We start from the raw sequence: 13,425 nt of genomic DNA, 5'->3' as shown, positions 1-13,425 counted from the left end.
CGTTCGCCTGGTGCAGGTCTTTCGATTTTACGCCACTTCGGTGACCTGCGCGTCGATGGGGATGAAATGATGATGATTAGGACAACACAACACCCAGTCCCTGAGCGGAGAAAATCTCCGACCCAGCCAGGAATCGAACCCGGGCCCTTTGGACTGACAGTCTGTCACGCTGACCACTCAGCTACCAGGGGTGGACAGCAGAGTGAAAAAATAGATGATTAAGTCTTCATACCAATTGTTATTTTACCTGATATTTCCCTAAAACTGATGCATATCTGTCCTCAGTAACCATTCATGGCTTGATCTTCTTATATAAAAGATATCTGCTTCCTTTCAAGATTGTCTGCTGGTGATGTATTCCCATTGATGGCATGTAGTTTCTCGTATTCCCACACTCTCCTTTGGTATCGTATCTTTTTCATAGCCGACTAACGTTTTCGTACAGTTTGCATTTGTTTTAAATGAAGGATTTCTATGTAAAATTGCCATCCTTGTGATTTCTCATTCCCAAACAATTTCAGTAGTGTCCACAACCATACTTTTTATGCGTGCTTACTTTTTATCCATCAAATCTATTATTTTGTATATCTTACTCCTAATGATGTCATAGGTATTAGCTGTTTAGAAATTTCATGAACAGGAATTTCTGACAGATGGAAAAACCTCTCATGTACTGCAGTTATTCATGAAATGTCAGCTCAGTCTTAACTTCGTAGTAGCCATCAATTGTGTCAGCCTGTGGTAGTGATAGTACAGTACCATCCTATAGCTTAGGAAACAACAGAATGGGAGAATAAAACTAAAAAGGCTTCTTTTTAAGAAAATTAAATTTTTTTCCTAGGCAGGATCGACAAATCGATGTTAGATATTATTCTCATCAAATCTGTTGAGTGATACCTCTCAGTACTCACATATTTATGAGACTGGAAATTCCTGGATAAATACTAATGCAAAAAAGGCAGTCGATCGCTGACCAACTGGTGAATGATGGATTGCACACTCTTGAAGCTTAGAAAGTCACGCTAGAACTTGAACTTTCACTTTTTGTATAAGACCGAGCAAGGTGGTGTAGTGATTAAGACAATGGATTTATATTCTGGATGAGTGATGTTCAGATCCCCACACGTATATCCAGATATAAATTTTCTGAGCTTTCCCTAAATCACTATGGCACCTGCCAGGTTGGTTCCCTTGGAAATAGTTGTGGCTGATGTCTATCTCCAGCCTTGTGAACATTGAGAGGATGTTATCTGCTTATCACCCATCCTCCTCGTAGGTGTTGTTTTAATTTTCTTTTTTATTCTTTGCCAGTACCTACATATCTCATTGCTATTTCACTGTTGGCCTTAATCCTTCTTTCATGTAGCCTACCTTTCCTGTATCAGTCTATTGTTTTGAACTGTCCAGTGACATTTCTGTGTGGTAACAACATACATAATACTGATAGTGCTTTAGTCAACAGAGTTCTGCTGTGGAATACAATCTGTGTTTGTTTGCATATAGCTTTCAAAAATACTTTTCTATAAGTTGTAAACATCCCCCCCCTCCCTTCTACAAGATGTAAACGCCCCCCCCCCCCCCTCACCTTTCCAATTACTCCTAAATAAATGGTAGAGTGGGGTAGAAAAGCTTTACACAGTAACGAACCACATAAGCGAGAGTTTATAAGTCGTGGTTGTTGACTGTGAATATTAGTTCCGTTATGTTGACTGTTACAAATAGCCCGCACCTTGTACCCCATTATGTCAAAAATGATTCACGTGTTATATATGTTAAATAATGGTCTTGTCTAGGTTATTGAGTCAATGTTATCGACATAAGAATGTACGACAGATAACATTTAAAATTGAAACTAAAGTGAGTGGAGGGTTTTTATTCTCGTGTTACGTAAATGAAATGTGTAACATTTGTGGGGTCTCGAAAGTGTATGTTACAGTATCATAGAATCTCATTGAAAGTTGAAGTAAGGGTGTAATTGTGGTTTCGGAAAGGTCTACAATGTGCCTCCTAATAAATAATCACGCAGAGTTTTACCAGTTTAAAGACGAAAGGAAGTAAAATGCTTGCAAACATATTTCGTAACGGCGAAACGGAATTGTTGAAACTTGGATGGGTATTTTTGTGTTTATAAATGGGCCTCGCAGACCATGGACCCTTTCATTACAAAGCCCGACTGTCACTGAGGAACGGACATGCGCATAAATGTGACAATTCCCATTATGTTCAATGAAAATAATTTTATGTTTTGAAAACGGTAATGGCTATTTTATTTCAAAGAATGTAATTAGGAAGCAATGGTTACCATAGATAAAGATGCAGTGTTAGGTATCTTTGATGCGACTGTAACGTGGTATCTGTGGAGTTTTAGAATGTCGTCCAGAGAGATGTTATTTCGTATTTCTGTAGGTTGTAGTGTACTTTAGGGTTATGGTTTTGTTTTGTTTTCAAATGTTCAGTTGTACGATAAGAAGATACATGAAACTCGCCATCAGGAGATAAGGTGTGTACGAATGTCTGATTTTTGCGCAGTTACGGTGTTCGTGTGTATTCTGGTTGCTGTGCTATCATACAAGATGGCCGATTATTTGGGCGCGTTTATTTTGGACCGTGCTGGGCCTCGTAAACTGAGATGATTTCCTAGGCTTGTCATGTTAGTGAAGTAACTGTTAAAGTTTTTATGGTTGATGGCTGTGCGCGCGATGTGTGTGTTATTTCCGGCAGAGTGTATCTTCTGATCATGGCATGTATTACGGAGCATATAAACAAAACAATGTCAGGTGTATGCACGTGATGTTATACTGCAAACTTTACCATAACCTTTTGATATGGTTTGCAGGTAACGTGCAATGTCGAGCACCTTTGTTGCTGACACAGCTGATGATCGTAAATCGGACAACACCCTTATCATCATCGTTAATAATGACGGGACAATTTCAGTAGATCCTGATACACTACAGAATATAATCGGTAAGTCAATAATATTGACGTGGTGCGAACGTAAATAGTTACAGTAACGGAAATATGGCTTATTGCTGTTGTTGTTTGTGTGTATTTATAACGATATAATAGTCAGCAGTTTGGAACGAAAGGGTTGATATAACAAAAATATTTTCTTAGTTCTTTCGTAAACATACACTGCTACATGTCGAAATGACACCAAACAGTTTGGGAAGTTTTTGTTTTGGTGACTGTCAGTGGTGCCGGTTATTTCATTGTTTTAAGTTTGTATTTCCTGTTGGAACATTTCCATCGTAACGTCTGTGGATATGAATGCAAGACCTTATGTGAATTGTGATTTTGTGTACACACACACACACACACACACACACACACACACACACTCTGTTGTCACTGTTTACATTTTCAGTTTATCACTTTGTATTGGGCTATGAAAGAAGTTTTTACCTTATAAAAAAGGATTAAAAATTTTGATTGAATTGCTAATAAATGGTGAACTAGAATGAAATTTTCACTCCACAGCGGAGCGTGCGCCAGGAATTTTCGAATGGTGATCTGTTTATTTTATCCATCAGACATGGCGAAAATCTTTCACTGTTCAAACAGTGGCTTTGTTTTTGAAATAACTTTCTATGACCAGTCAAGGGTTTCGTTGTGGCTGATAGCAAAAAGTGTTTTGTTCTAAAACAATTCCACCTGTCACTTTGAAAAATATAAAATGTTGCCGCATTTGTTCAGTTTTACTAGGTCTTTGTGTTTTATACATTTCTCCCTCTCTTTTTCTGTGTTTTGTGACATAATCGATTCATGGTTCTTTCATCTGGTCATTTTTGTTTGAATATTCATCTTTTATTTTTAACATGTGACACCCATCAGTGCTTGTAATATTTGCTTGCCAACTTTTATTTAGAATTTTTGTGGCTAGCACAAAATACTGCGTGGAAGTGTAAAGCTGACAGAGTAAATGTGCTCCATATATGCCTCATTTCTGATTCTGCAGTATCAAGTTCTTTCCATGTTTGGTGTAGCATGCCCCCTATCATTAAGTGCTATTGATGCAAGCTTGCTGTTCTGGTAGGTTTATTGCAACAGGAGACTTAAGCACTGAATCTTTCACCATATCATGAATTTCTGATCAACAACTCCACAAGATCAGTCCATTGCTTAATTTCTTGTGAAGAATTTATGAACATCATGGTGGAAGTGAGGTGGAACACCATCCTGTTGGTAGATGAAATTCACACTGTCAGTCTCCAGTTGTGACATGAGGCAGTTTTCCAACATGTCCAAAGACATGTGTACTGTAATTACCTTTTGGCAGAAGGATAAAGGTATTGTAAACTTTAAATCATGAGACTCCACAGAACACATTAACTCTTGGTGAATCTCGATTGTGTTTCCAGAATTTGGAAGGTAGGAGGCGAGGTACTGGCGGAAGTAAAGCTGTGAGGACAGGGCGTGAGTCGTGCTTTGGTAGCTCTGTTTGTAGAGCACTCGCCCCCGAAAGGCAAAGGTCCCAAGCTCGAGTCTTGGTCCGGCACACAGTTTTAATCTGCCAGGAAGTTTCTCGATTGTGTTGTACAATAGTGTTGGGATTCTCTGTCCTGGATCATTCCATGGTAACTCGTGTTACAAAGTGATGTTTGTATTATAAGTTTCGGACAATTAACAAAAGGAAATGTTTCTATTAAATATTTTTTATACCTCAAAACATACTTTATACAAAATGCTCTATAAACCTATATCACAATAAGTGTTACATTACTATATTTATAAAACCAAATCTTATAATTATTCTTGCTAATTCACAATACATTTCCAAGAAATGGCTTTTGCATATACAAAAGTCTGCTTTGTTTTATGTGAACATTTCTTGTAAGTTTTACACACAGTACCAGATCTTAAAAGTATTTTAACAAAGTTGCAAACATTTAATCCTCAATAAAATAAATATTGAAACGTAATGAACAGGTAACTCGTGTTACAACATATGGTAACTCATGTTACATTGTCACAGATCACAGTCAAACGTGAAATAACCACGGGAATTTAGAACACTTGGAGGGTTCACTTTTCTGACGAGCTTGTCTTTAGTGTAGTATATCTCATATTTAATTTCAGGCCACTTCCCATCTTTCATCATAGCATCAACTTCAAACTCGCCATTTTCAATTTTAGTAACATTACCAGAAAAATATGAATATTTTTACCACCACGCAGTCATCTGCTTGTATATCTAGTGATTTTTCTGTTCTGTTAGCATTTTCCTCTGCAGCTGATGGAGTGGTGTGTCCCTACAACTTCATTATTATAGAGTGATGAACTTTAGAAATGTTCAAGAAAGGCTTGCAGTTCTTGATTAATGCTGAGAGATGTAGTTTTTTTGCTTCTTTGGCTAAAGCCTTTTTCACCCATAAGAACTGCTGTCACATTAGAAGAATAATTCAACAATGCGTTTACAAAATCTGTTGCGTTGTTTACAACACGTTTCCTGCTTTTCACTGGAGTCCAAAATTTGCATTTTACAGCCCCACCAATTCCATCCACTGGCCCCTTTCAATGAGGAGTTGCCAAAGTACTTCCATGTAATTCTTTGGCACGACTCTTAGTTACAACTTGTATAGACTCTGCAATACATATGCTTTTAAACTGGGGAGCAGGACCATCTGACCAGATTGTAACTTCTCTAATATTTTTGGTAGTTCTTAAAGAAGTCTAGCAACGCAGGGAATGACAGTGTTTTTTGTGTGATCCAGACTATCAGATACCAACACATAGGTGAGAAGTACCTGAATGCCAAATCATAGCAATATAAATACTAATTTGATTCTGCTGCCAAAGTGCACTTTGAGTTTTATCTTGACTTACACATGTAAAATTTTCAGAAAAATAGATTTCCATCATTGCAGTTAGCATTGCACAAGGCAGTGATTCCTTATCACTCTGATAGTTCTTTGATTGTTCTCTCTTAAAGTAGCAGTGCTCTAAAAATTTTGGTACCATGGTAAGAATATGATCAATAAGATTCTGTAACGTACGTTCTTCCTCTACTTTCAAAATCCTGCCGCCACTCTCCTGCCACACATACCATTTCACGCCGTACTCTTGTACACCAATACATAAATCAAGAAGTTTAACTGCCAATAAATCTTTACATTTCATGCACTTTCCCAACCAACAATGGGCTGTAGGCTCTGCACATAGAAAAAAATTCTGGTTAGTTACTGGTGTACTTAAGTATTTGAGGTACTATGCTATGCAGAGAGATAATAGCACAGATGAAATTCTCGGTGATATCTGCAGAGACAAACATTGTGTGGGAGTTTATTGGCAAGCATGACATATTTGGGTCTTAATTCTGTGAATTTACTTTTACCAATCACTTTGCCATTTTTTTCACAAAACATTGCATGGGCTTCTTTCAAAGAAGATGTCGAGTGTTGTACTTGCAATTTACTCTTACATTTCTCATCTTGTACAGCCACATCATCTTTGTGTCCAGGGGCCTGTCTGCTAATGTCATCCCTTTCATAGAATTTGCTCACTGCACTTATTATTTGTTTAGAGATTCTTTCTACTTCTAAAGGTTCAACGAATGTGTGATACAACCTTCTAATAACACATTTTTGGTTTCTGGATGATGCTGGAAGTACACGTTACAAATTTGATATGGCTTTTCTCAGTGAAGACCATATTTTTATATGGTGTAGAGGCAGAACTACTTGGTGTAGCTGAAGATGCTTCCTTTAGCCGCTTCCTGTACTTGGCAACTCTTTCTCTAACGTTACGTTTCTTGTCTGCAGCAATCCTTTCTTGTTCTCTTTTACTCAAACATTTTTCCTTTTGCTGCTTCTTTTTCCTGAATTTTTTCATAGTTTTCTTGTGTTTGATTTTATACTCTTCATATCTGCCTTCATCTTTCAATTTCTGCCTTTTTCTTCTCATCTTTTCAGCTGCACTTTAAAGGCATTCTGAAAAAATTGCAAATGGTTGTAAAGTAGAAATAGCTATTCGCTATGGGATTTTATGTGGCATATGGAGGTAAATATGCATTAAATACATTGAAATATATTGTTAGTTGTGTTATTGTAATTCAGAACCAAACTGACTGGTCAAAATTATAACTAATCCTACAAAAATTATGGTAACTCACATTACATAAATAAAGGTAACTCAAATTATTTGAATTAAATATCCTATACCAGGAGAAGGCTTCCAGGAGGAAATTTGAGACACCAATTTATCAGGTACACTTATGTGAAGGACAGCATGGCATATAAGTTTTTATACTTAAATGTATTTTGTGAAAATCTTTAAAAAATGGCATTTGATAACTCATGTTACACATTTTGGGTTAGGTCATATAAATGTTTTTGTATTTATCATGTTTAAATGGTTTGCTTCTAAAAACTATACTAAATAGAAGAAGAAGAAGTTATACACTTTAAAGTGATATGTGAACCACAAAGAATTATTATAAATTTCATGATTTTTTTCCTTGCCTTGAAATTGATCAAATCTTCTACATGAACAAACTCAACAATTAATCTTCAAAACAGTGGCTCCCACAACAAAACAATATGTTTTGGAGGGAAAAATCAATCTTGCCAACAAAATTCAGTGCCCAACCTACATATGTAACGGGGGAAAATATTCCCACAGAAAAATTAATTTTTTGGTGATGATTCCTCTTTTGCGTGGAATGACCCTCGCCCAGATATGCAAATTGTGTTGTTCGCAAAAATGTTTCTTCCTCACTGAAGATGAGTTTTTAAGAAAACCCATCCTCTTCCATAAGCTGTTGCAACTGTACTGAAACTTTAAACTGTTTTTGCCGTAAAGAGTCAGGGCTTGTAGCAGTTACGAGCAGTAAGGCTTTAGTTTCAGTCTGTCCCTTAGGATTGTCCAAATAGTTGGTTGTGGTATGTTCAGCCCTCTGCTTGCTCTGTGGGCCAAGTGCGAAACACACCCGCACGTGGTCAGCCATTTCCTTCGCTCATATCAGTCCAGCATGTTGATTCCCAGCACAAAGCCATTCTGAAGATTTAAAATGTGCACACCACTGGTGAATCATATTTGAAGTTGGTGGATCTTTGTTGAACTTCTTTCTGAAGCGTCGTTGCACTGTTAAAACAGACTTATGTTACTGCATTTGAAGCACAACATATGCTTTCTCGGCCCCAGTCTCCATCTTGTTTAATTGCTCATTGCTGCACTCGTGTGGCAGAAATCTGAAGTACAGCAGCAACAATACAAAACTTTTCGAGTTTCATAAGCGTTCAGTTTTTTGACGATATGTAAATTAATGTAGCTACAGTGGTTTTATGAAATAACTTCAGTTATTTGTAATAACCTTGTACATGGTTTTTTAGGTTGTCCGCTAAGTTTTTCCCACCAAATCAGTGTCCAAGACATATTAATTTTATCTGTGCCCATTCAGTGATATACATCTATAAAAAATAAGATTTCAATTCTTTTGCAGTTTGATTCCTTTTCTGTGTGGTAGTACATTCTACACATAGAAATACTAGGACTTTAATTTCCATTATTTTCCATTTGCTTGCATCCAGGGGTTTGCAGCAGGCTGCATATATCAGTAACAGAAGAACAGATTGCTGCAGAAAATGTAAATTTAGCTTTTAGTTATTTGTGTGTGTTTTCCCATGCAAATGAAGTGTTTACCATAAAAAAAATTGATCTCACATGCATAACACCGAGTACGTTACTTCTTCTGCAATTGAAATGAAAACCTGATTACATCATTGACTGTGCATACCAGTTGTTCCGCCATCGTAACTTCCCATGTCCACTTTCGACACACGTCCCCAACACACACACACCTAGATTAGACTGTGGATGGTCCCTTGTTGAGTTGTACTGTTGTGCTCTACAGAATTGCTTTTTGAATTCCATGTTCTGATATCTGTCCTCGTACTGGTTTGGTGATATATGAGCTAGGCTTAGGCTGAGGCTTGTAGCAGAGAATTTTGGTGAGAGCGGATTGGGTTGAACCTATTTATACAGGATTTGGGTTTGACACATGGACATGTGCTAATGGAGCTTGAACACTAATAATATATGTAATTGCTTCCATTTTAATTTTTTTTATTACAATAATGTAAGGAGTAAAAGCAACCACTCTACTTATGGTTAAGTGGTTGAAAAGCATACAAACACGACTGAAAACTGTTGCTTGGCCTTAGGACTGTGTCCTTTGGAGCTAACAAATGAATAACAACTGAACTTGAGACATATATATTCACACTCTCAGGGTCACATTTTGAGGAATATAGGTTGTGGTGAGAAACTCTGGAATAGCTTGAATTCTAGACCTGATTAAAGGACAGCAATTTAGTTCTCAAGCAATGACTTTGATGAGAATAACTATAATAACTTTTATGGCACATGTTTCGTATATAGCATTTCAACAAGTGAGTAATGTCATCATTTTGATGGTGTCATTAGTCAGTGGATAAGGAGTATTAGTAGATTCAGTATTTTCGTGTTCGGGCTGACGTTTGGGTAGTGATAACTTCTTGAGAACAAAGAAATGGAAGTAACAGAAGATGTATGGAACAGCTTTGATTGTATTATTATATTAAACAGAAATTTAGTGATGATAGAATATGTACTTTCATGCATTTCAGTATTTGATTAAGTAAATCCATATACAAATATTATTCTCTGTAGAAATTCATTACTGCAGTACCACATATTTAAAACAAACATTCATAATGTTAAGTTTGCATCATTATTGGTTGCAACACTTGTGATGTACGTGTGTGGCTGGTAGTGATAAGCTCATAGCAGTAACTGCATTCATTTTTTGGGTGTCATTATGGACTTGAGTGTACTGTGTTGTTACCTTTCTGTTTTTTATTGTTGGTCATGCTTTAGTAATCTTTGTTTTGGTGTTTCAAGCTCTATTGTAAGTTCAACTCCTTGTTCTGAAAAAGCCTACCTTTGCTGGTAATATATGTTAGGAAGAACATCATAAATTTGGGATTTGAACTAGTTGCTTTCACCGTTGCCTTCCCATTGATAATGGTGCTTACTTGTTTGATAATGGTATTACTTGTTGATGATGTGGGAATACCTAATATTTTTATGTGGTGTCACATCACTTCTCATATTTTGGTATTGAAACACCATTACAGATTATAACAACAAGGTATCCAAACATGCCTAAAGCTCTAACCTCATTCTCTGCTCCTATACTGCATGCCATGCTTTCAGAGAAATTGTGATGAATAATGAGACACCCCAAAGCGTTGACCATAAAGGCACTGTCCTTCATGTTAGTGCTGTATGTGTATACCAAGGTGTAACAAAATTATTTTTATGCAGATCATTGAGCTACATGAATGTCACAGTTTTAGAACAGTCTGGTAAGCAGTGCAGTTTATTGTAGCAAAATTCTTCCTCCCTGCCTCTTTCCCGCCCTCCCTGCCTCTTTCCCACCCTCCCTGCCTCTTTCCCGCCCTCCCTGCCTCTTTCCCGCCCTCCCTGCCTCTTTCCCGCCCTCCCTGCCTCTTTCCCGCCCTCCCTGCCTCTTTCCCGCCCTCCCTGCCTCTTTCCCGCCCTCCCTGCCTCTTTCCCGCCCTCCCTGCCTCTTTCCCGCCCTCCCTGCCTCTTTCCCGCCCTCCCTGCCTCTTTCCCGCCCTCCCTGCCTCTTTCCCGCCCTCCCTGCCTCTTTCCCGCCCTCCCTGCCTCTTTCCCGCCCTCCCTGCCCCTTTCCCGCCCTCCCTGCCCCTTTCCCGCCCTCCCTGCCCCTTTCCCGCCCTCCCTGCCCCTTTCCCGCCCTCCCTGCCCCTTTCCCGCCCTCCCTGCCCCTTTCCCGCCCTCCCTGCCCCTTTCCCGCCCTCCCTGCCCCTTTCCCGCCCTCCCTGCCCCTTTCCCGCCCTCCCTGCCCCTTTCCCGCCCTCCCTGCCCCTTTCCCGCCCTCCCTGCCCCTTTCCCGCCCTCCCTGCCCCTTTCCCGCCCTCCCTGCCCCTTTCCCGCCCTCCCTGCCTCTTTCCCTCTCTCTTACCCGCCCTCCCTCCCACCCTCCCTCCCACCCTCTTTCCCGCCCTCCCTCCCTCTTTCCCGCCCTTCCTTCCTCTTTCCCGCCCTCCCACCCTCCCTCCCGCCGTCCCTCCCGCCCTCCCTCCCTCCCGCCGTCCCTCCCGCCCTCCCTCCCGCCCTCCCTCCCTCCCGCCCTCCCTCCCTCCCGCCCTCCCTCCCTCCCGCCCTCCCTCCCTCCCTCCCTCCCTCCCTCCCTCCCGCCCTCCCTCTTTCCCGCCCTCCGTCCCTCCCTCTTTCCCGCCCTCCCTCCCGCCCTCCCTCTTTCCCGCCCTCCGTCCCTCCCTCCCTCTTTCCCGCCCTCCGTCCCTCCCTCTTTCCCGCCCTCCGTCCCTCCCTCCCTCTTTCCCGCCCTCCGTCCCTCCCTCTTTCCCGCCCTCCCTCCCGCCCTCCCTCTTTCCCGCCCTCCGTCCCTCCCTCTTTCCCGCCCTCCGTCCCTCCCTCTTTCCCGCCCTCCGTCCCTCCCTCTTTCCCGCCCTCCGTCCCTCCCTCTTTCCCGCCCTCCGTCCCTCCCTCTTTCCCGCCCTCCGTCCCTCCCTCTTTCCCGCCCTCCGTCCCGCCCTCTTTCCCGCCCTCTGTCCCGCCCTCTTTCCCGCCCTCCGTCCCGCCCTCTTTCCCGCCCTCCGTCCCGCCCTCTTTCCCTCCGTCCCGCCCTCTTTCCCTCCGTCCCGCCCTCTTTCCCTCCGTCCCGCCCTCTTTCCCTCCGTCCCGCCCTCTTTCCCTCCGTCCCGCCCTCTTTCCCTCCGTCCCGCCCTCTTTCCCTCCGTCCCGCCCTCTTTCCCTCCGTCCCGCCCTCTTTCCCTCCGTCCCGCCCTCTTTCCCTCCGTCCCGCCCTCTTTCCCTCCGTCCCGCCCTCTTTCCCTCCGTCCCGCCCTCTTTCCCTCCGTCCCGCCCTCTTTCCCTCCGTCCCGCCCTCTTTCCCTCCGTCCCGCCCTCTTTCCCTCCGTCCCGCCCTCTTTCCCTCCGTCCCGCCCTCTTTCCCTCCGTCCCGCCCTCTTTCCCTCCGTCCCGCCCTCTTTCCCTCCGTCCCGCCCTCTTTCCCTCCGTCCCGCCCTCTTTCCCTCCGTCCCGCCCTCTTTCCCTCCGTCCCGCCCTCTTTCCCTCCGTCCCGCCCTCTTTCCCTCCGTCCCGCCCTCTTTCCCTCCGTCCCGCCCTCTTTCCCTCCGTCCCGCCCTCTTTCCCTCCGTCCCGCCCTCTTTCCCTCCGTCCCGCCCTCTTTCCCTCCGTCCCGCCCTCTTTCCCTCCGTCCCGCCCTCTTTCCCTCCGTCCCGCCCTCTTTCCCTCCGTCCCGCCCTCTTTCCCTCCGTCCCGCCCTCTTTCCCTCCGTCCCGCCCTCTTTCCCTCCGTCCCGCCCTCTTTCCCTCCGTCCCGCCCTCTTTCCCTCCGTCCCGCCCTCTTTCCCTCCGTCCCGCCCTCTTTCCCTCCGTCCCGCCCTCTTTCCCTCCGTCCCGCCCTCTTTCCCTCCGTCCCGCCCTCTTTCCCTCCGTCCCGCCCTCTTTCCCTCCGTCCCGCCCTCTTTCCCTCCGTCCCGCCCTCTTTCCCTCCGTCCCGCCCTCTTTCCCTCCGTCCCGCCCTCTTTCCCTCCGTCCCGCCCTCTTTCCCTCCGTCCCGCCCTCTTTCCCTCCGTCCCGCCCTCTTTCCCTCCGTCCCGCCCTCTTTCCCTCCGTCCCGCCCTCTTTCCCTCCGTCCCGCCCTCTTTCCCTCCGTCCCGCCCTCTTTCCCTCCGTCCCGCCCTCTTTCCCTCCGTCCCGCCCTCTTTCCCTCCGTCCCGCCCTCTTTCCCTCCGTCCCGCCCTCTTTCCCTCCGTCCCGCCCTCTTTCCCTCCGTCCCGCCCTCTTTCCCTCCGTCCCGCCCTCTTTCCCTCCGTCCCGCCCTCTTTCCCTCCGTCCCGCCCTCTTTCCCTCCGTCCCGCCCTCTTTCCCTCCGTCCCGCCCTCTTTCCCTCCGTCCCGCCCTCTTTCCCTCCGTCCCGCCCTCTTTCCCTCCGTCCCGCCCTCTTTCCCTCCGTCCCGCCCTCTTTCCCTCCGTCCCGCCCTCTTTCCCTCCGTCCCGCCCTCTTTCCCTCCGTCCCGCCCTCTTTCCCTCCGTCCCGCCCTCTTTCCCTCCGTCCCGCCCTCTTTCCCTCCGTCCCGCCCTCTTTCCCTCCGTCCCGCCCTCTTTCCCTCCGTCCCGCCCTCTTTCCCTCCGTCCCGCCCTCTTTCCCTCCGTCTCGCCCTCTTTCCCTCCGTCTCGCCCTCTTTCCCTCCGTCTCGCCCTCTTTCCCTCCGTCTCGCCCTCTTTCCCTCCGTCTCGCCCTCTTTCCCTCCGCCCCGCCCTCTTTCCCTCCGCCCCGCCCTCCCTCTCTCTCTCTTTCCCGCCCGCCCTCCCTCTCTCTCTCTTTCCCGCCCGCCCTCCCTCCCTCCCTCTT

General features: G+C 44.6%; 1 protein-coding gene across 1 annotated transcript in view; it reads left to right on the top strand.

Annotated features, from left to right (window-relative positions):
* The first annotated feature begins 2,369 nt into the window (after nt 1–2,369).
* LOC126161744 (uncharacterized) overlaps nt 2,370–13,425 on the top strand; it is a 213,099-nt gene continuing 202,043 nt past the window's right edge. The window contains exons 1-2 of the mRNA XM_049917784.1: nt 2,370–2,500; nt 2,837–2,967. Of these exons, the coding sequence (XP_049773741.1) occupies nt 2,847–2,967 (121 nt within the window). The 5' untranslated portion in view covers nt 2,370–2,500; nt 2,837–2,846. The remainder of the gene's footprint in view (nt 2,501–2,836; nt 2,968–13,425) is intronic.

The sequence above is a fragment of the Schistocerca cancellata genome, chromosome 2 (genome assembly GCF_023864275.1).
Source record: "Schistocerca cancellata isolate TAMUIC-IGC-003103 chromosome 2, iqSchCanc2.1, whole genome shotgun sequence".
In the NCBI taxonomy this organism is placed as follows: domain Eukaryota; kingdom Metazoa; phylum Arthropoda; class Insecta; order Orthoptera; family Acrididae; genus Schistocerca; species Schistocerca cancellata.
The sequence above is the reverse complement of the archived record's forward strand: the minus strand, read 5'-3'. Positions and strand labels throughout refer to the sequence as shown.